At 45.5% G+C, this 21,164-nt stretch overlaps 2 protein-coding genes across 2 annotated transcripts; both read left to right on the forward strand.

The window, feature by feature from the left end:
• The first annotated feature begins 436 nt into the window (after positions 1–436).
• LOC142588233 (uncharacterized) lies at positions 437–20,170 on the forward strand. Its single transcript, XM_075699795.1, has 5 exons — positions 437–578; positions 1,358–2,703; positions 14,177–14,207; positions 15,128–15,270; positions 18,304–20,170. Exons 2-5 carry the CDS (start codon positions 1,429–1,431, stop codon positions 18,355–18,357), a joined length of 1,503 nt encoding a protein of 500 aa, XP_075555910.1. The 5' UTR covers positions 437–578; positions 1,358–1,428; the 3' UTR covers positions 18,358–20,170.
• LOC142588232 (histone H2A-like) lies at positions 11,682–12,520 on the forward strand. The gene has a single exon (XM_075699793.1). The coding sequence runs from the start codon at positions 11,788–11,790 to the stop codon at positions 12,205–12,207; it is 420 nt and encodes a 139-aa protein (XP_075555908.1). The 5' UTR covers positions 11,682–11,787; the 3' UTR covers positions 12,208–12,520.
• Positions 20,171–21,164: the final 994 nt, after the last annotated feature.

The raw sequence follows: 21,164 nt of genomic DNA on the forward strand, positions 1-21,164 counted from the left end.
TCAAATTTAAGTTGGCATGCTTATTTTGCTATAGCTTGTCAAGAAAGAAAAAGCCCTGGGATGTGCACATTGCACTTTGTGAGTAGCATGAGCGAATCTCAAAGGTCATTTTTTGCCGCCCAGCAAACACCGGAAGCGACTTGGTGACGTTGAAGGTGCCATCATTTGAACATGCAAGAGCAACGGTGAGAAAAGTTTGGTTTGGTTGTTTTTGTACCAGAAGTTCATTAAATAAAGGCCACTTGTCTTTTTTCTTCTCTGCAGAACCAATGCGATCTTGCTGCAAAAATTTTTCTACGATGTACAGGGAAAAACGCTCCCCGTAGTTCGACGGACGGCCGCTCCTACTGCTACGGGCGTACGAGACATAATGTTTTGTTTGTTTTTATGTTATGACTTGCTTGGGCGCTCGTCCGCTCGGCTCTACGCGGAGCCGTGACGTCACGTGTAAAACAAAACAAAATAGAGGAGCTATTTCCTGTGTGCGATCATTTCTCGCAGTAGTCTTTGGTTGATTGTGTGTATTTAGTATTGTTTGCCGTTTCGTGGTTTGTGAGAAGCACATCAGTTTTGCTAACGTGAGTACACAGCCTTTTAGGCTTTGCGTTCGTGAACTAGCGCATTGACTAGCGTTTCTGTTTTAACCACTCATTCTGCTCACGAAACAAAAGTACCATTTAAAGGAGGAAAGTGAAACTGTTTTGAGTGTACTCGGCCTTTTTTTAGGAGAGTTACAAACAGTTACAAAGTTTTACCTCCACTGACCATATGACCAAAGTGGTGTACTCTTTACCGCGCATATGACCCAGTTTTGCGGTTGCTCGCGGATAATACGATCACGTTGCGCTATCGATCTTCGCTTCAGGAAGCGTAGGTCGCGGAGTAGGTAGGGCTCGACGAAGCGAGATTGCGCATGTTTCCACGCTTCTTATCGTATGACAGCCCCGACCGCACAAATCCGCTTGCTGACGTGAGGATTGCAAGGCGGCGCTTTATTTCGTGTTATCTCGAATTTCGCCCACTGTCGTCTGTGGAGCTGGCGCCCGCTAAGCCTTGTTACGCGTATGTTTGGTTTTGCTTATTTTGTTTCCTGCTGTCGTGAATGGAAGGCGCTGCGACACGTTCGGACAGAACGCTTCCGAAGCGAGTTGTTCCTGGCTAGCCTTTTGTTCTCGCATCATAAGCTTAGCAGACGCCTACGGTGGACTCGATCGAATCGCTTGCGGTGTGTCGGTGGCTCGCGTCGCCGACGATCTTTTACGTGATCGACCAGAGTACTATGTATACGTATACGCGCAGCTTCGTTATCTGGTGCTGTGCTGATAGCTGGCATGTCCGACCTGTCGTACCGTTTCAGATGACGCAGCTTAGGCGTGTTTGCAACGGGGACCTCTGACTAGCAGCGATGTCCGTTTAGTCGAGAGCAAAATGTCCAGCTCGGACACCGACCCAACGGACCGCTCTCCGGAAGCTGAGTCCAGCCAAGGTGATGCCGAAGGCTCGACCTCGGCTGCGACGCAAACAGAGGAGAAAACACCGGGCGTGCGCCAGAAGCTGCGGACCCTGACATTTGGCCGTCGCCGCAAGAACGCATCCGGCCCGTCGTCCTCAGCGGGCCCATCTAAGGAACAGCCGTCCCGCGAATGCAAGCCGAGGAAAGGCGGCAGCAGCTGGGGTTTCAAGCTTGGATGCAGATCGCGCCGCACGTCGTCGGCAGCGGATCCCGTTGCGAGTGATCACCCTACGGGCTGCCCGATATGCATATGCACCGGTTACCGTCGCACCGAGGAGCGCAGCGTCGACCCCGATGCCAGCGTGAGGGTCACACCGCCGCGCAGTCACGGCAAGTTCGCCTGCGGCTCGGACGGCAAGTATCGGGGCGACGAGTACCAGGTGGACGACTGGGACGAGCGAGCTCGCAAGGAGCGAGCCCGCGAGATCGAAGAAGGCGTCGACCCGCCTCCGGGATTCCGTAGCGACGGGCGGCCGTCAACGTCCTCCTCCTCTTCCTCCGAAGAACAGCCGAGGGCTCAAGTGCCTTCGCCCCAACCTCTGCAGCCGCAGCTTCCGGAGCTCGCGCTCGCGCTGCGCAACCAGCTGAGCTTTTCCAGCGGTCCCGAGAGCCTGTCCGTGCCGTGGGAGGTTCTGAGCCAGATATGGGACGTGGCCCCTCAAGTGCACACCCAGGTGGACTACATGCACTGCCTGGTGCCCGACCTGCTGGGTATCACCTCGTGCGGCTTCTACTGGGGCAAGATGGACCGGTACGAGGCCGAACGGCTTCTCGAGAACAAGCCCGAGGGCACGTTCCTGCTCAGGGACTCCGCGCAGGAGGAGTACCTCTTCTCGGTGAGCTTTCGGCGGTACGGCCGCTCGCTGCACGCGCGCGTCGAGCAGTGGAACCACAGGTTCAGTTTTGACTCTCACGACCCGGGGGTGTTCTCGTCGCGCACCGTGTGTGGCCTGGTGGAGCACTACAAGGATCCGTCGTGCTGCATGTACTTTGAGCCCATGCTCACCCGTCCTCTGCACCGAACTTTCGTGTTCCCGCTGCAGCACCTGGCCCGTGCGGTCATCTGCTCGTGCATCGCCTACGACGGTGCCGCCAAACTGCCACTGCCCCGGAGCCTCAAAAGCTACCTGCGGGAGTACCACTACAAGCAGAGGGTCCGAGTGCGCCAGATCGAGGACGGCGGCACCACAGTGCAGGACTTTGGGCCGGGCACTAGCCGGGGATACGGGCTACTCGGTGCCTCCACCCTCAATGGCTGCCACATAGGCCCAGACATTGGTTGACGTGGGTCATCGCATACGATTTTGTTCAGCTGCTCCTCTGAATTTGAAGGCGCAGATGATGTCGTACTAGTTGGGTTCAGCCAGTCACTGTTACAGGTGGCCATTGCTTCATTGATACAACAAATGTTGCTGAGAAGGCGAGCGTTTACCTCGCATGACAAGACTGCTTGTTTTCAAGATCTGTTACCATGCAACAGCTCATCCAAACCTTTTCGTGCCCTCGTGGTACTACTTTGGTGTACGAGCTATCGAACAATATTTTACATGTTCCACAGGTGCCTTGTCCACGGTTGCAGGTGCCAAGTTTATGCTTCAGAATAGCTAGGACAAAATGAAAAAGAAAAGAGAAAAAAATTAAATTTACTTCAACATATTGACATTTTAAAAAATTATATAAGAATTGTGCTGTGAAATTGTGTGCGAAGTATTTTAGAAAAGAAGAAAGCATGTGGAGGTTGATACGTTAAGTGACACTTTATTATGTAACTGTGTCGAGGGTTCTCTTGTTGCCACCAATACAACCTAGCTGGCAAGCTTCTGGAATTCTTAGGCGCCTATCAGGTACACTGCAATTGACGTTATGCCTGTAGCGTACTTACAGATGCCTCGCATATTATGCACCAAGCTTTTAAAGAAGAGTGATCATTTTATGTGAACAAATTCATGCACATATTAGGTGTGTTCATTTCCTGTGTTGCTTGCAGTGAGAGTGCAAAATGTTCCACCACTGATGGTGCAGTGCGTTTGTGTTGCACATTGGAGAACAAGCCCAATTATGTGCTGAGTGCTGAGGTGTAGGCTGTGTCGTCTGCTTGGTTGAATTGGTCAGTGGCCTGGAGTGTGTCATGCACTTCGGCTGCACCATCTCGCCAGTACGTTCAGATGTTCCCTGCACTGCAGCAGCATCTCACCTGCACCGCAGCGCAATTGAGGGTTGAGGTGTGGCATACCATGAACACGTGCACATGGTGTAGTGGACCAAGCATGGATTGAACACACCTATTGTTCACAGTCCACTTGAGCATCTGCCAGTAGTATTTTTGTTGATGACAATCAGTTGTTTAATTATGTATAGTTATCCAACTCATGAATTCGTATATTAAAGGTGTTCGTTATGAAGCTGCAGACAACTATAAGCAACACTGAATAGAGGTGTTTTCAGCAAGGTGCTAATTGCGTGCTTATGTTTTCCTACTGAAAGAAAAGAAGCCCATGAAAAATGTAGTGTGGCGACGATGGCTACGAGATGGCGCCAGAGTAGCTCGCGTCGTCTGAGAGGTCTGTCTGCTGCGGCTGCTGTGAATTGTGCCCATGCGCCGTCTCTTGCAATGTCCAGATTAGCGGGTCGCTCCACCCTTCACTCCGTTTGCAACATGCAACACGAGGCAGGTTGCCCATGCCAGCCAATATATTGTGAAATGAAAAGATGCATAAAGGTGCGCTCAAACTTCTTATTAGGGAGTATTGTAATTGTCTGTGAACCTTCACACTGTGGCAATGGCGTAGCTGGGGGATGACAAGTGGCTAGGTGTAGATCATCATCAATGTGACAGAATAGATGAATGGACGGAAGAGGAGGATGGGAATGGGCGAACCCGGTTTCAAACACTTAATTGCTCTCGCAGTGAAAAAAAAAAATGCTTATGGATGCTCAGCTAGACTGTGAACAAGACATATTGTACTTTGTTCTGTTTGCATGAAATGATCAGTTTATTTTTTTTAAAGCTTGATGAGTAATAGTTGGGACACCATGTCGAATTTTGCGTGGAGGTGCATCATTTAATTAAATTCATCATTTCCATTTTCTGAATTTGTCTTCGAGCGATAGTGCTGTTTGAGCTTCAGAAAATTTTTCAGACCAACAGAATTTGAATCTGTGAGGAACACACCATTCATACTTCTATTGGGCTTATGGTGGTAATTGTCCATTCGCCAAGCCACAGTTCATGGCGGCATTGCACTTATGAATTCATGTGCCGAAAACATATCTTATGAACAAAGGGAAATCAGTAGCTTACATCTGCTAGTTACCCTCGAGTCCCTCATTATAAGCGAGGTCTTTTTCAATGCTGGTTATGTAATGCACCTTGTGTGTTTAATGGTGCACATAAAAGAGCTGAGCAACAGAGTACTGTTAAGAATATATGCAAGAAGAAAAAAAAAAAAAAAAAAGGAACGTAGCTCCATGAGCTTGCTCATGCGTGTAGAGAGAAAATGTGCTTTGATTAATGTAAGTTTGGGTTGTGACCATCCTGATTGACTTTTTTTTTAATCTGTTGACATGGTGTAGATTTCTTTCTAGCGAGGATGGTGTAATAGATGAAATATGTATTTTGCTTTGTTTCAAGCTTCACTTATCATTGGGGAGGATAGAAGCTCCACTCAAGGCACTGATGTGCATAAGAGGAGGTAGCTAACGTGTCACTTTCTCTTGCTGCTGCATTTTACACTACATTTCATCTCGCACGACAAAGCTGGTTTCTGCCAGGCAAGCACACGAGTGCTTATCCACCCGGACACTAAAAAGAAAACAATCAGTTTCAACTGATAAAGAACTCTTTCAAAACGCCATTTTCATAATTTTTGCCATTGCAACTACTTTACAAGTAGAAAGAATGAACCAAACTTGCATTTTTTTTTTTGTGACGAAACTAGTGAAGCAGAACTATCGATAGTACAAAAACTACTGATAGTACCATCCATAGTGCACTATTTATGTCGGAAATACTATTGAGCTCACTAACGCTTGTGTTATTGACTGTGCAGTATCCATAATCTACACTTACACGACATACGACACATACACCATGCATCACAAACTTGGCAACATTTCTCTGTTCCCAGTTGCATGAAAAAGGTCACTGGTGTTCAGCTATTGCAAAATTTCTGGTAATATCTCTAGCCAATTGCAAAACGATCAATCGCACTTTCACTAGTGCACTATAGCAATACTTTCTATAGTACTGTCAGTAGTTTCATAGTGAAATATTTTAGTACTATATGGTGCTATTGATAGTCCATTTACCGATAGTTTTGCATCACTAGCCGAAACCCCAGCATCGGTACATCAGTGTGCCATCATGGATTTCTAAGTGTCTTTTTTTTTTTCCTTCTTCATATCTGGGCTGTTGCAGTGCTGTTAAAGTTCTCAAAACTTGCAAAACTAAGTCTTTGGTTCTTTTAGAATACAGTGTAGTCCATCTTTACCTGTGAACAATTGACTGGTTCAGATCGATGGCATCATGGCGAGTTGGTACGGGAACTTCGAAGCAACGTCACCGCCCGTCTTGTTTTTGCGTTTATTCTGGTTTATCGGGTGTCCTCTCACGGTAACAGTGGCTTCTGTAACATTACAGAAGTGCAATATACATTAATACAGCTCAACATATTTTTCTCGTTAGTGTCCGTGTAAGATTAGGGATGAAATGGATAAAGATTGAGGGCCTGCTGTTGGTATGAACCATTTGCTCAGAGCTCTGTAATGTCTGCTTTTGTTTACCCAAGTTTGTATTTTTAATTGGTGGTAGAAGAGCTAGCATGACCCATTTTTGCTCATAACTGTCCATTTTAGAGTTGTTGCTAGCTCAACTACTTTTTAGTGTATATGGTTAAGCAAGATTAGCAATGTGCCTGTCTTATTTTGGTGTATCCAGTATGTTTTGTATTCTGCTTCCATTTGTTGAATGTTGCGTATGGTCAGCCCACTCGATATTGAGCAAGGTGTGTGTGGTACAGTGAACAGGAGGAAATGAATTCCAACGAGAGCTGGCATCGTAGCGATATGCCGAGTACAAAAGTTGTGTTTTTTTTTATACACGGTCCATTAGTGGAAGCAACATAGGATTGTTTTTAACAGTTGAAACAATTTGTTGCAAGGATGAAGAAAATGCAATTACCACAGTTCCACAGTTGTGGAGCGAGCTGCAAACAACAGAACGAGGACCTGTCTGTGCGCTTGTTATTTATTGTCCCGTTGTGTCCTGTACATTATGCAGTGCGTCTGAATACTTTTTTACCCTCTGTAAATAGTGTAAGTAATGTCCCCTTAGCGCCCTGTGTGTGCAGAATTGTTTCCCAACTTGTATTTCACTGCTCACACTCATAGTTGTGCAAAATAAAGTTAAAGGTACCATAGCGTGTTCCGTGGTGCTTGTATGACCAGCCGCGGAAGTGCAGTGGCTATGGCGTTTCACTGCCGAGCACAAGGTCATGGGTTCGACTCTCCAATGCGGTGGCCACACTCTGACGAGGGCTGAATGCAAGAATGTTTATGTACCATGCTTTGGGTGCGCGGTACAGAACCTCACGCGATCAAAATTAGTCCGGAACCCTCCACTAGGCATGCCTCGTAACCCTCTGCATAGTTTTGGGAACTTAAACCCGACGATTTAGTTAAGTTTACTGTTTGCATGTTGAATGTGGAAAAAGCATGCTGGTTCAACGCAACATTATAATCTAAATGATGTGAAGCTTGTTTGACTTAACGAGGTAGCAGCAGTGTGCAGATGACACAAGCACACCCTCGTCACCTGTAGCCGTTTGCTGTTTTGCGTGTGGTATAACGGCCTACAAAGGACATGGAAGTTTGGGTGCCAGTTCCATTTAACCGGAGTTCACAAGAAAAGGCATTCCATTTATGCGAAGTTTGTTAACATTGTACCTACAGGTGTCCAACCAAACTTGGTATGCTCGTTGCCTTTATCCAGCATTTTTGCTTAAGCAAGTTTAGTTTATCCGAAGTCCACTGTACTTAAATGCATTTTGGGGGGCTTTGTGTCACAGTGGCACATCCATTCTTGGGTTTTGGCCAAGAATGGGCCAGTGGTACATACCCAGCTGTACATACCCAGTGACCCAAGCTGCTTCATTCTCGGCAACCCAAGATAGCAGCCAGCGCATACCTGGTAGCCCAAGTTCTCTATGTATATCCACAAATATATCCAGTGAGGGAACAACAACGAGCACCAAACCCCAAGGAAGAGGCCAAGGAAGCTTCACTTTAAAACTATAAGCAGGAAAATGACTCTTTTCTGAAACAGAAATCAGGTGGGATGCATTGGGAACATAAGGTTTTTCTTGAATGATTGAAGAATGGAATGACAGCAACACAGACATGCAAGGCACGTGGTGGTGGAATGCATGGCGTGTAGCTAGTTTTATACAGCAGAGAACTAAATGACTCTGCAACAACTATGAACTGGCACAAGTTGTCTCATTTGTATACATCCCACGGTTTGCACCAAGGTTGTCGACGCCTTTTGGCCATGAATTGCTTAATTTGTGTATGCAAGTGGACTTGCATAGCTGCCAACTGCCAAATTTATTGTAAAGTTTAAGAATTCGGACTCTTTCCAAGGTCTTGCAAGTATCTGATGGTGTTTTACGAAAAATTAATTGTTTTCACCGGTCTCTGATCGTACCCTCAGAAATCTGATTGTGAAAGGACATTGGGGCAGTACCTGCAACCTCGGTACCTGCTTGGAGCAAGCTTATTTAGACAAGTTCTTGTAGCAGGCGAAATCGGCCACTGCAAAGTCTCTTAAAAAGTAACTGTGATCTAAAAACAGTGTCGCGTGTCGGTCTCTGTAGTTACAAGTTTGCTGCTGCTTGAGTGCTGCATCGAGGGGTAAATCGTCATTAGTGAAATGCGTACGTATGCCACCAAAGGTGTGTGTTCCCAAGGAAAACTTAAATATGTGTGCCATTACCTCTTCCCCCTTTTCACTGTTTTGTTTGCAGGTAAGCCAGTTTCTATTTGCCATGTATAGTCGACCGATTCTCTTACAGTACCATGCGAGCTTCAACTGGACGGCCGATCGGCGCCTTCTAACAGCGCAAAACGACAGCATCGGCAAGATTTTGCTGGTGTCTGTTGCTTTTGCTGATATCGTCACTTTCTGCCGCTAAAAAGCACTGACCAGCTGGCCACTCGACGCTTGCGCAGTACTGTTGAAGAACCTGCCGACTCTGCATGGCCTGTATACATGTCATATTGAGTGCAAGTAGTATAGATACATTGCCCCAGTGCTGAATTAATCATTGGATATTACGTCTCAAGCATTTCCTAGAAAAGATGATGGTAGTTGGTGCTGCCATCCCCATTTAACCTGTTGTCTCTGCCTATATATGCCAAATCTTTCCTCAGCCTTGAGCGGGACCTTACTATACTGTTGGTGAGGTGCGGAATGTGCCTAGCATTATGGAGGCCATCTCCTCAACAATTCTCCTCCAACAATTTTTGAAAGCAGCTTGTATAAGAAATCAAATCGCAGCTACCCCCTCGCTGTTCACATTGCACTGTGCTCACATAGAATGAAACCCACCATGCTCCAGCCATAATCGCACTGAGCTTTGGCATCAACATGACATGAAATCAAGTCATGTGACCTTCTCCATAATATAATGTGCAAGCATGATCGGACAAAGACAGAGATATAAACATATGTGGACGTACAGCGCTCTTGTCAGCATTTCAGTCTCTCCTCGTCCAGTCATGCTTGCACACTGCATCATGAATCCAAACCAACCAGCCTGCGAACATGTTCTAGCCTCTCCATAAAACTTGCCTCATCAACAAAGACGTTGCTCCGTTCTTGCTTCTGTCAGACTAATTGGGTTGTCATGATGTCAAAACAAAGAGCTGATCATGTTTTAATATCTGATGAAATAGAAGAAAGTGTCTTTTTATGAAATTCTAATTTCTGCCCAAGCCTGTCATAACTTACGGACATATTAAAACTGTTCTTAATTGCATAGTTAAAAGAACTTGCCATTCTCTCTGCCAAAGTTGCATTTGTTTCGCTTATTTTTTGCAGTGTGCTGTCACTGTCGCCAAGTTATCAGCGTTTCTGACTTAAAATTGGGGCGTCTCGCAGCCATAAAATTGATCTTTGCCACATTTGTTTCATTTACAATTCCGCACATCTTATACATGTTATCTCACACGTTAACACACGTTTTTTAAAGATACTGCCAATATGAACACTGTCAATGATAAGCTGTTTCTTGCACCAAAAAAGTCATATGCAGACCTATCTCACTGTTGGGATCTAGCTAGGTGATGGGAAGCTTTGTGCGGGTGCGTAAACAATGCTTCAAACGGTGCTTGTGCACTTGTTTTCTGTTGTGTTGCTAATAAATGGGCATATACACAGTTGCCCAATAATGGCATACGCTAAATACAAGAAATTTAATGAAATAAAAGAGGCCATTGTATATGATATGCTATTCAATTAAGACTGAGGTCTACGTGCTTGAGAGATACCTTTGAGGCGACATTATATGAAAAGGACTTCTGTCGGGATTTGTTGTTTTGCTAGGCAGAATAAAACATGCGCTCACTGGCACTACACATTGTCAGTGAATATTCCATCATGTACACTCGGCCTACTCTACAAGAAACACTCCAACGGACTTGATATTCTGGGGAAGAAGCAAAGAGAGGTTCTGCGAGGCTCCTTGAAAATTGGTAGACATCCTCAAATGCTGACCTGTTTGCATTGAAATTAAAGCCAGAAGGTTTGCCTTCTTTATCACAAATTTCTGCCAGCTGGTAGCTGAATATCTACATACCAGCTAACAATATGTCATATGCGTACATTAAAACTGGAAGTAGAGACTTGAAATATCTGTGAAATTTTAGATGTGTGGTTTTTAATGTTTTTTTTTTTTTCGTGTTCAACTCAACAGTTTTATATTCGAAATAGTCGCAGAATTTCTGACTGAATATACGGATAAGCAACAATTGTTGCAACCTACAGGGAGTAATGAACCATATGGGAATGGTGTACTTTCCGATCAAGGTGCCAACAGACACAGAAAAGCAAAGACCAATGCCACTGCTTGTCTGCTTTCCTATCTCTGTTGGTGCCTTGTACTGAGGTTGGATGTATACCAACTTTTCAGCTTACGGTTTTTATATGCTGGAACCTGCACTAGGATTTATGCTCATTGTGTCTGCATGGTATCAGAGAAATAAGTTTCGGAGTGTTTTAAGACAGCCGATTATCGTTTTTGTGTAGTGGCGCAAATGTTCAGAGGTTATCCTTAACTCCTGAATCAAATGCAAACACAAGTTTGTGTGGCCTTGTGATCTGGATTCTGCGAGTATTAAATTTTGCGAGTAACGAAGAAAGAGGCAGAGGTGCATGTACAGAGAAGTGTGGATCAAAGTGATGCATTTTTGATGCTTCGACACCTCTGGCGAGCACGCGGTGAATCAATAACGCCTACCACGCTCGCGACCTGTGACGCGACCGCAGAGACTATCCGCTCCGCCAAATCCGGCGGCAGCAATAAAGAAAGCCAAAGAAAGCTCTTTGGAGGGATAGAACACGCTTTTGTAAACCATTCTTGAACGAAAACGATACTCGAAGGTTATGATTTTGTGTACTGCATGCACCAGAGAAACACTATTGCTTACAGTTCGTTTGACTAGTATCTAGCGCAAAGAAGGGACAACCTAATACACAATGCAGGACAGTAGCACTCTATTTGTCTATTTCTTTTTATTTAGTTGCCCCTTCATTGCATTAAAAAAAAAAAGAATTAGTGACGTATGCCGACCATGACGTACTTTTCGTGCCTGCTGTCGCTTCCGGTGTCTGCAGCACAATAAAGCATGGCCTTCGAAAGTAACCTTTTCAGATTCGTAATAATTTTTGATAGAAAACGAGGTTAGCGCCAAAGAGCGGCTTTCTCGTTGATGCTCATAGTAACAAAAACACGCAATCTCAAAGGTCCTAATTCTTTCTACTGCAATTTAGTGCCAAATTTACGTCAATGTCACCATAATTTGCTGAGTAAACGCGCCATACTTTTTTTTTACTGGTCTGGCCACCATGAGTGTCCTCTCTTGCGTTTTTTTATACATATATTTTTTTAGGTTGCCATATAAGCCGTCGTTTTTGGCGGCGACCTCATAGACACCATTGCTGGTCCGTTGGAGTGTGTTCTGTGTTTCGTACGCCAATCGCCAAAGAGTAAGCAAGCATGTCTGGTCGCGGCAAGGGCGGCAAGGCCAAGGCGAAGGGAAAGTCCCGGTCTTCGCGGGCCGGTCTCCAGTTTCCCGTGGGCCGCATCCATCGGCTGCTGCGCAAGGGCAACTACAGCGAGCGGGTAGGTGCTGGCGCACCGGTCTACTTGGCTGCCGTGTTGGAGTACCTAGCCGCCGAGGTGCTCGAATTGGCGGGAAACGCGGCCCGCGACAACAAGAAGACGCGCATCATCCCACGTCACCTGCAACTGGCCATTCGCAACGACGAGGAGCTCAACAAGCTGCTCTCGGGCGTCACCATATCACAAGGCGGCGTTCTGCCTAACATTCAGGCCGTCCTGCTGCCCAAGAAGACCGGCCAGACCAGCACAGCCGGCAAACCCGGCAAGAAAGGCGGTTCCAGCCAGGAGTTTTGAGGACATTTTGCTGTTCACTAAGTCGCCGCATTCCTCTTGTTAAACCACCCCGGCCGGTCAGCGGCTCAGAACTTCGCGCATTGTTTCATCTGTTCATGTTCATGCGTGTGTTCAGAACTGTAGTCATGCTGCTTTGTCGTTAGGCCTAAGTGTGGCTTATTCTGTAGCAGCACTCGTGTATTTGCTTTTATTTCGCCCTGTACTGTCGTACCTTCCCATTGTCATCTTGGTCTTTCCTCACAGAACTGTGTAAAATCTTACAAAATGAAAAGGTCATCATTGAACTGAAAAATAAAGCACTTCGAACTGCTACTATTGCTGAATTCTTATTTTGGCGTTACCGTATCGCGCGGCAAAATACAGTTGCGCGGTTGGTAGCAGCAAATGGCCGTAGTAATATCCGGCATTTGACTGTCAACAGTGATGTCAACAGCCGGCGGCGTCCAACTTTCATGTAAGTAAATCGGGCCGATGCATTCGCTTGAGTCGGTGCTCAGTACTGTCTGCAAAAGCGCAAGTAGCACTGCTGCGGGATCGCAATTCCCAAGATTATTTTCGGCTAACGCCCTGGGGTGCTCGGCTCCATGAGTACTGAACGCGCACAATGAAAATCTCCCTGTAAAAAAAAAATACAAAATGGCGCTTAACTTCGCGCCATTTCTAACCATTTCTAGATCTTTGCCTTTCAAGTTCAAAACGTCATTGCTTCCTCATATTCCGTTTTTTTAAAATTATTTTCGCGCATTCGTTTCTCTTATGCGGAATAGCATATTCCGTAATGATTTCTCGATTGTAGTTCAATTCGTTCAATGCTTCATCTTTGCACGCCAGAGGGCTTGGGCAACGCGTGCGGCGGAGTGGCCGCAGGTAACTGGAGATTATTTGTTCTTCAGGCACTTCAGATTCCTTCGCACTAAATAGTACTTCCACATGGTTGAGATGAGTGTTATGGTGTCTAAAACAGCGCTTAGTGTTGCCGCCGGTGTTTGTGGCACACTGTTTATAGGTTACTGTATTTATTTCGACCGAAAGCGCCGAAGTGACCCACTCTTCAAGCAAAAGCTGAAGGAACGTAAGTTGTGTAAAACGATTTCCTTAAACAAGTGCAGCACATTCTTATTGTACTGAGCGAAGTACTCGTAAGGGCCTAAAAGGTCATTGCAGTCCAGCTGCCACTGTCTCGTATCCGCCAGTGTGCTCGGAGATGGCACGTCGGATTAGTTGCTTGCCCTGACCGGTGTTTCTAAAGCCGAGACCACACGTACGCTTGCGGACGCGCGCTAGCTCGCGTCCGCGCGCCTAGCGCCTGCCGCGCCTCGCGAGTAATGGTGGTTTGCATCCACAAAGACGCGCGACAGCGCGCGCTCACTGGGCTCACTCACAGACGCCTCGGCAGGCGCTGCTTCGTACTTTGTTACTGACAGCGTTTCAAGATGCTTCGATATTTATAAACGTAATTGTTATATTTTTATATCTGTTAGATCAGTGCAAAAAGGAAGGAAGAACCACATTCTTGCACGATATAAATCTGCTTCACTGAGAGTTGAACGCTCCGCGCCGTAGCTGCGTAGCCAGGCGCGCCGACGCGAGGCAACCCAAGCGCGCGATAACAGAGAGGAGCTGTTCCCCGAGATCACGCCGCGTTTCGACGCGTACGAGCCATGCTGCACCGTGTGCGCATGCGTGGGCGCGTGAACGCGAGCTTGCGCGCGTCCGCAAGCGTACGTGTGGTCTGGGCTTTAGTTGAACGGCGAGATACACGCGTCGGTAAATCCCACGCTATTCCCCATGTTGCAGGACGCGCCAAGGCCCAGCAGCAGAAAGAGCAAGCACGCAGTGGTTCTGGCAAGGTAAGATATCGCGAGAGTGGATTGTGTGTTTGCCCCTTTTTGCCTTAACACGCGTAACTGGTACGTAGTTGCCGGACCTGAAGGACTATGACGCAGTACAGAAGTTCTTCATTCACGAGGTCCAGATGGGCGAAGAGCTGCTGGCACAAGGTAAGATTTTTGTCTGGCGAAATTTGACTCCCGATGAGTTCACTTTCATAAATGTAAGCTGATACGCATGCTATTCAGCGCGGAAACGGCGAAACACGGACACGTAATTGACATAAACCTACAAAACGATGCGTTTCCAACTGCGCTTTTATCGAAACAGCACTGCAACGTCATAACCACTACTTCTACCACCAGCAAAACATTATCTTGCAGAATGATAATTTATCATGGAGGACTGCGGAAGCAACACTTGCATGTGTGTCCCCTTCCTGATCGATAATGTAAGCTTCTAGTATTTTCCTCTCCAGGGTAACATGGGGTTTTTGCATAAAATTTTATTCAAAATGGCATGCATTGGCACCTCATACAATGGTCTACTAGATGACCACCGAACTGATTCTTCAAAGTGCTCCTATGCCCTTTCATAACACACGCTTGTTTGCCCCATGTTTACTTTTTTTCCAACTTGGAAGAATTTGGTGTAATGCACCTTTCTTGCAGCTGGTGTATCGTACCTCGCAATTCCTTGGGACAGTACATTTCCTCCCGTTTACTCATCATGAGGCAAATATTTGACACCCTGTACGGTACCATAAAAGCTATGCTCACATTATGCATGCAGTGCTCTGTCCGTGGGCACCTGCTCTGTCCACTCCATTAGACCACCAATTACCTGCTGTACACATTTCATGACCTGCCCAATCTCCTTCTAACCTCGGCCAGCTGCCCATGTTTTCTAACCCATGCAGCCACTTTCCCTGCTTGTAGACCTATCATTTTGCATTCCGTCTTGCATTGCGTAGTCCTTAGCTTATTTTGGTATAGGGCAGAAGTGACTTGTGATGACACACACTGTGGCAGATGTACCCTGACCCCATGTGGTCACTTGGCTCTATGTGCTGACCTTTGCGTTTGTGCAGGCGACATTGAGAATGGTGTGGAGCATCTGAGCAGTGCAGTGGCCGTCTGCGGCCAGCCCCAGCAGCTGCTGCAGGTGCTGCAGCAAACTCTGCCTCCCCAGGTGTTCCACCTGCTCCTGCAACGCCTGCCTGTTGTCTCGCAGGTCAGTGATGCGAGTCCCATTTGATACATGGCCAGCATGTTGTCTGTTGATGGAGAACGGGCAACTGACAGTACGTACGGCAACTATACTCACGCGCACCTTTCTGTGGCAGTGAAGGGAAAGCTGCGAGGGAAGAACCTCTGCACATGGGTTACTGCACCAAGTAATTCAGCAACATACTGAATCTGTGTAGCTTCCACAAGTGACAGTTTTGCATTTGCCCAAATGTGAAAGAGAAAAAGCAGAAAAAAACAAGTCAAATTCAACACTAAGTGGTATATTTTGTCTTTCTGCTGTTATCAGTAAGATGTCGATGTTTCCTGTTTTCCAGCTTATACTAACACGAATAAGACTGCAGGGACTGTCTTTAGGAAGCACTGTTACTTGTGTGTGCTTTGCTGCTTTCTTTTTGTTGTCATAGAAAGTTCTCTGTGAGCATACCAGTTCCGTCAGTGTGAATAAGCAGCTATACTGTGCTTTATACGTAGCAGGCTACATTACGAAGGCCAGAGAAACTCCTCTCACTACGTACTCACATTTGAGAGCAAAAAATAGTGCGTCACATACAAAGGTAAGCATCATGTATGCGTCATGTAATTTGATATAACATTAAACCTCATACTTATGATGTCGCAAAATATGACCCAAGTATTACATGGAAGGCGTCCCAGACATCAACCCCTTTGTCATTGAACGAGTCAAGGGACTTCTTTCTGTGACCGGCCACAGTGCACCGTTTGTGATTGCAACCAAGACATGCCCTGTCACATACTCGGACGGACGCAGGTGCGCAAAGAAGATGTGATTCGATGTAACCTGTTCTCCACAAGTTGCAGTCTTAATGTATGAAGTACCGCTTTTATTTGCTTGTAAGATGGGTTCTTTTTTTCTCGAAATCCTTTCAGAATCAGAATTTTACTTTATAGTGTGGAATCATAGCAGTGCGAATTTCGTTTTATAGTGTGGCTTTAGGGCAGTGCATGCTGTGAACCCGTGGGATTTTCTCCACAGCTGTAAGGTGCAATTCTTCACTACAAGTTGAAATTTGTGCTCTCCTGAGGCCACACCTAAAGGTGTAATTTGCATATAATTATTACTACGCATGTTAAAGCTCTTTTCCCTCCTATTTCAGGGTCGCCATTTTGGTTCTGGCTATGTTAGTAATTCAGTATTTCGGGCAATCTCTGTCGAGTCTGAATAATCCGTCGGCTACTCTCTACTCTATATTGCCTTAAATTAGTCTGCAAACTGAAGGTTCCTTTTCTTGGGTTCCGCAACTTCACCCTCACCTTATAATCATGAACACCTTATAATTGACTGACTAAATACGGTAGTTATTATGTAGAAGGCTTAGCAGATCAAAAACAACTATGCTGCAACGCACGTGGAGTGAGACTTCTATGCCCACACTACTTGCGAAGCTCCTGCAGCTTTGCCTGCTAAGCGTTAAATGAAGTGTAGCCAAAAACATGTTGTGTATGCACTATAATGGCTGTGTTTGAACGTGCGCGTTCTGCCAAAAGCACCATTTGCATGCATATCGTGTGGTTTTGCAGAAAACTGCGTCCGCGTCTACCAAAAGATGCATGTGCATGCTTAAAGCGCGTTTTGGCACAAATCCATGTGCGGGTGCTAAAAAGAGCAGCATCGGCATGCTTTTCACGTCGTTTGGTAGACATCCACGTGCGCGTTCTGCCAAAAGCACCATTTGCATGCATATCGTGTGGTGTTGCAGAAAACTGCGTCCGCGTCTACCAAAAGATGCATGTGCATGCTTAAAACGCGTTTTGGCACAAATCCATGTGCGGGTGCTAAAAAGAGCAGCATCGGCATGTTTTTGTATTCCTTCTATTCACAATGCAAGTTCAATCTGTTTGCATCACCATGGTGCAGGAAACCCAGGGCTCAAAGTTGCCAGCTTTCACTTTAAGGCATTCTGGCCTCCCCAGTTTTCCAAGGAATAGGCACCTGAAAAATAAATAAACGTTCATCAAGTTGTCGTCCCTGTATGCTACACAGATAAGTAGTGATCACGGCATTTCATGCATTTGTCATGTGTTGGGGCAATTTGATATCATCGAATGCTGCTGTCACAACAATTTATATTTGCCACTAAGAGTTCTTTTTTTTTTTTACATTTACAAGAAATTTTGTGCCTTGTATGAATCTTCCAATGCATTTTTTTTTTATTTGTCCAGTGCCCATATGTGTTATGTCAAGACTATTCCTTTCAATGCTAAAACATTTTTTTTTTTTTTTGCTTGCTCTACCTGGTTTCAAAGCGTCTGCCTACCTGGCCGGGGAGCATCATTCATAATAAAACCCAACAGTTGGCACTATAAGTCCATGTGAAGTGCGATTGTGCATTTCATAAAATGCAACTGTGTAGTACGTCGCGGTGGGCTGCGATAAAAGTAACAGAAGAAGGTCAATAGCAGCTGTAGGGAAGTTGGCTGATAGCTGAACACAGCGCTGCTGTTTGTGCAAGTTGCAGAAGGTATCTTGTCAAAGTCATGCTCACAAAGGCTAGGTGTGCACTCCTAAGCCACTCTCCTAATTTCAAATGGCTCCCAAGTGACTACCTATAGCAGGAGCGTAGGAAGAAATGAAGCGACATTGTGCAGAAGCTGTTCACTTTCCCATTGCAGGACAGCTCACTTTGTTTGCATTGCTTGTAGATTGCCGCAGTTTTTTGTTCTCCCCTGTTAATGTAGCCAGAAGGTTAAACTGCAAATAAAATTAATCATGAACAAGAAAAATATGCTGCCTCATGGAAAATACAGTAAAATTTAGCGTATTTAAAAATAAAAATCACCTACAATAAAAGCAACACATTTTTGTTGTAAATGCTGTGAGCGATGAAGCATATAACTTGCATAAGAAATGAGCGACATTTTAAAATGTTACCACCATATAGAAAAATTATACAATGAAGGCAAAGGAAGTGAGATAGTATCGATGCCTCAAATTTCAACTTTACTGGAAAAATGGCCCTTGAGCCTCGCTCATGTGATTTCCTTCCGTGGTGTGCAGCGCCTGGCAGACAGTGCCGGAGGCCCCCCCCTGGTTGAAGACGACGTTGAGTAAGCAGCGCCAGCACCTCAAGGCCACACCTGTTGCCAACCGGCCGCTCGCGTTCAACACTAATCGGAGGAGCCCCCCACCAAACTTGACAGTCAAGATGCTTGGTTCAGGCATCTCCCTTGCTGCTGATTTTTATTGTCATTTTGGAAACCATTTTGTAGTTTTTTTTTGTTGTTGTTCCTTAAATCCTGCTGCTTCCTGAAGAGCATAAACGAAAATTATGGAACTAACGATAGGCAATAAAACTACCTGCTTTATAAAGCTTCTGCCAGCTGTTATCAAAATTTGAAAATTGTAGGTGAAAGTCATGTAAGCATTCACTGATCATACCACATGTCGCATATTGCTTGGCAGAAGATGCCCTTTGCTGTCGACGCAGCATATCAGTTTGCATGGCCAAGCGATTAAGAGATTGTTGCGTGTCTTGCCGAAAGCTTGTGCATACGAGAAATTTGTTGGGGGAGATCATTGGCCTGAAAGGCACTATTTTCAAGATTTCTGCCATGTCAGCGAGAGAGATGCCATATTTTTCTTTAGAAAGACTAGTTTCAAATTTTGCTCAACCTATAAAGCTATGTCAAAAACTAAGTTTGTCTCCGAAGCTGCGATGTGTGTCTTGTTGGGTTGTGCTTGCAGATTATTTTCTTGAGAACTGCTGCACCACGCTTTGTGAGGCACTGTTTTTCCTCGGTATGTGTGTGCACGCTAAACTGTTACATTAGTTTCTGTAACCAAGTGGGGCACAGCATTATTTTTGTTTGCCCCTCTGACTGTGTTAGGCTATTGTTGTTGGAGAGAAACGTAGGTGAAATGTTACCATAACAAGTGTTGCAAGCAGCCAGCGTAGATACAAGAGGGCTTAATGCTTGTCAGGCTCTCGTGTAGAACCTGAAGAAGCTTATTTACTTTCAGCCACTCCGAAGCAGCCTGGCGAGACATTTATGTATTATACCCTGGTTGCATGGGTCACTTTTGATCCTGATCAGGCTTAATCGCAGTTAAAAGTGCCCCCTGTGAGAGGGGTATAAGCATCCTTGCATTATGAGGAAGTGTCACATTGAAACGCACCATTGTTTGCCGATTAGTCATTCAATGAGGCAACAACCATGTGTACTGATGAGGTAGCAACTGTCTATCTGGCCTAATAGCACCGGCAATATGTACTTGACTGGAGAGTGTTCACTCTTGTGAAAAATTGAGTTGTTTCACCCACAACACCTTATGCAAAAAACTACACTAACTGTACTGTCTTGCAGCATTGGGAAACATAGCAGCAATGGCCATGATTGATGGCGTAACCCTGACAATATGGGGTCTGTAGGTATGGCTTGGTCATCTTCGGCTCTTTCTTGTGGCATCTCTGGGTTAATGAATTTACGTGTTGTGTGAAATTTGCCAAGTGAAAGCTGTAAAGAAAAGCTGACTGGAGACCTGACCCTTTGCTTGTTATTAGTATTGCCAAAATGCCGTCACCGAGACCCAAGAGCACCTGCTCTCCCGAGTCACTCACACCTCTGTTCTGCTGTAATAGCCTTTCTACTAGCTCTTTTCTGTGCACTGAATTCACTACACATTTGCTCATAGGTGGAACAGTGCTGGCAAACTGAATGCAGATCGCAGGCATGCAACACAAGACAAGGCTTAACACAAGTGCCAACTTGTGTTTTGTGCTTCCCATCCAGCCGTTCATTTTCTTTCCCTTTTGCATTATAAATCTGTGAAGATGTTGTACAAGCAAGGCCAGATCTCTATATTTATCAGACCAAAATATTTTCAAGACAGTGGTTGCTACCAAATAAAACTAGATCCAACTTTTGCTAGTGGTGTCCTGTCTCCTGCTCATTCCTTGAGGATGTTTTGTTGTCACCAGTATGCGTATTGCGAGTGCTTTTCTCGCAGCAGATCATGCTTGACTCGCTAAAATTTTATGTTGCATCCTGGGCAAATGACTTTACACCTGACGGTGGCATTTATTGCTGCGGAATTGTGCATGCTTGGTTTTGTGACACTTGCAACAGCAAAGTGAATGTGCCATTCAGAAACAATGTTGCTTTCACACTTTCCGAACATGCTGGTCATTCACCCTCAACCACGTGATCAGGGGTTTACCAATTTGGTGCTTTATTTTCAGAAACATGCCTTTATTTTTTGGGGCCATAAATGTGGCCCTGCTTTCCAATCGGGCTTTCAGTTTTGTTTATACTAGTCAACTCATCTGTTAGCTTGCGCTGCTAAGTACGAGGTCCTGGGATCAAATCTCGACCACGGCGGCTGCATGGGGGCGAAAGGCAAAAACACCTGTGTACTTAGATTTAGGTACACCCTAAAGAACCCCAGGTGGTCAAAATTAATCCGGAGCCCCCCAATACGGCGCACCTCATAATAAGGTCCAGGTTTTGGCACGTAAAGCCCCATAATATCTCTCTCTCTCTCTTTCTTTTGTCAGCGTCTGCTAGATTTTTGTAAAGCACCACACACTGATATTTTGAATTATTGCCTGCATTGGACAGGTGTGGATACCGCTTAAAAGTAAAGCATTGTGTGCTTACATAGAAGTTTGTTTACCAGCTTCACATTCAATGCATCAAGCCAATGGCTACACTGTGCTCCTGTGAGGCATTTTTGCTTTAAGAGAATGGAAAGCGGCGTTGCCTAGAATTGATTCATAGCTTGCAAATTGCAATGCAAATCAGATGGAAGACCGACTCAAAACAAGTGCTGTCGTGCAACTGTGTCTTTATCAAAAATGCTTCAAACACTACTACACAGCCTGCATGTGTATGTAAGGGGTGTTTCACAAAGTGCATTCG

The sequence above is a fragment of the Dermacentor variabilis genome, chromosome 7, assembly GCF_050947875.1.
Source record: "Dermacentor variabilis isolate Ectoservices chromosome 7, ASM5094787v1, whole genome shotgun sequence".
Classification (NCBI taxonomy): domain Eukaryota; kingdom Metazoa; phylum Arthropoda; class Arachnida; order Ixodida; family Ixodidae; genus Dermacentor; species Dermacentor variabilis.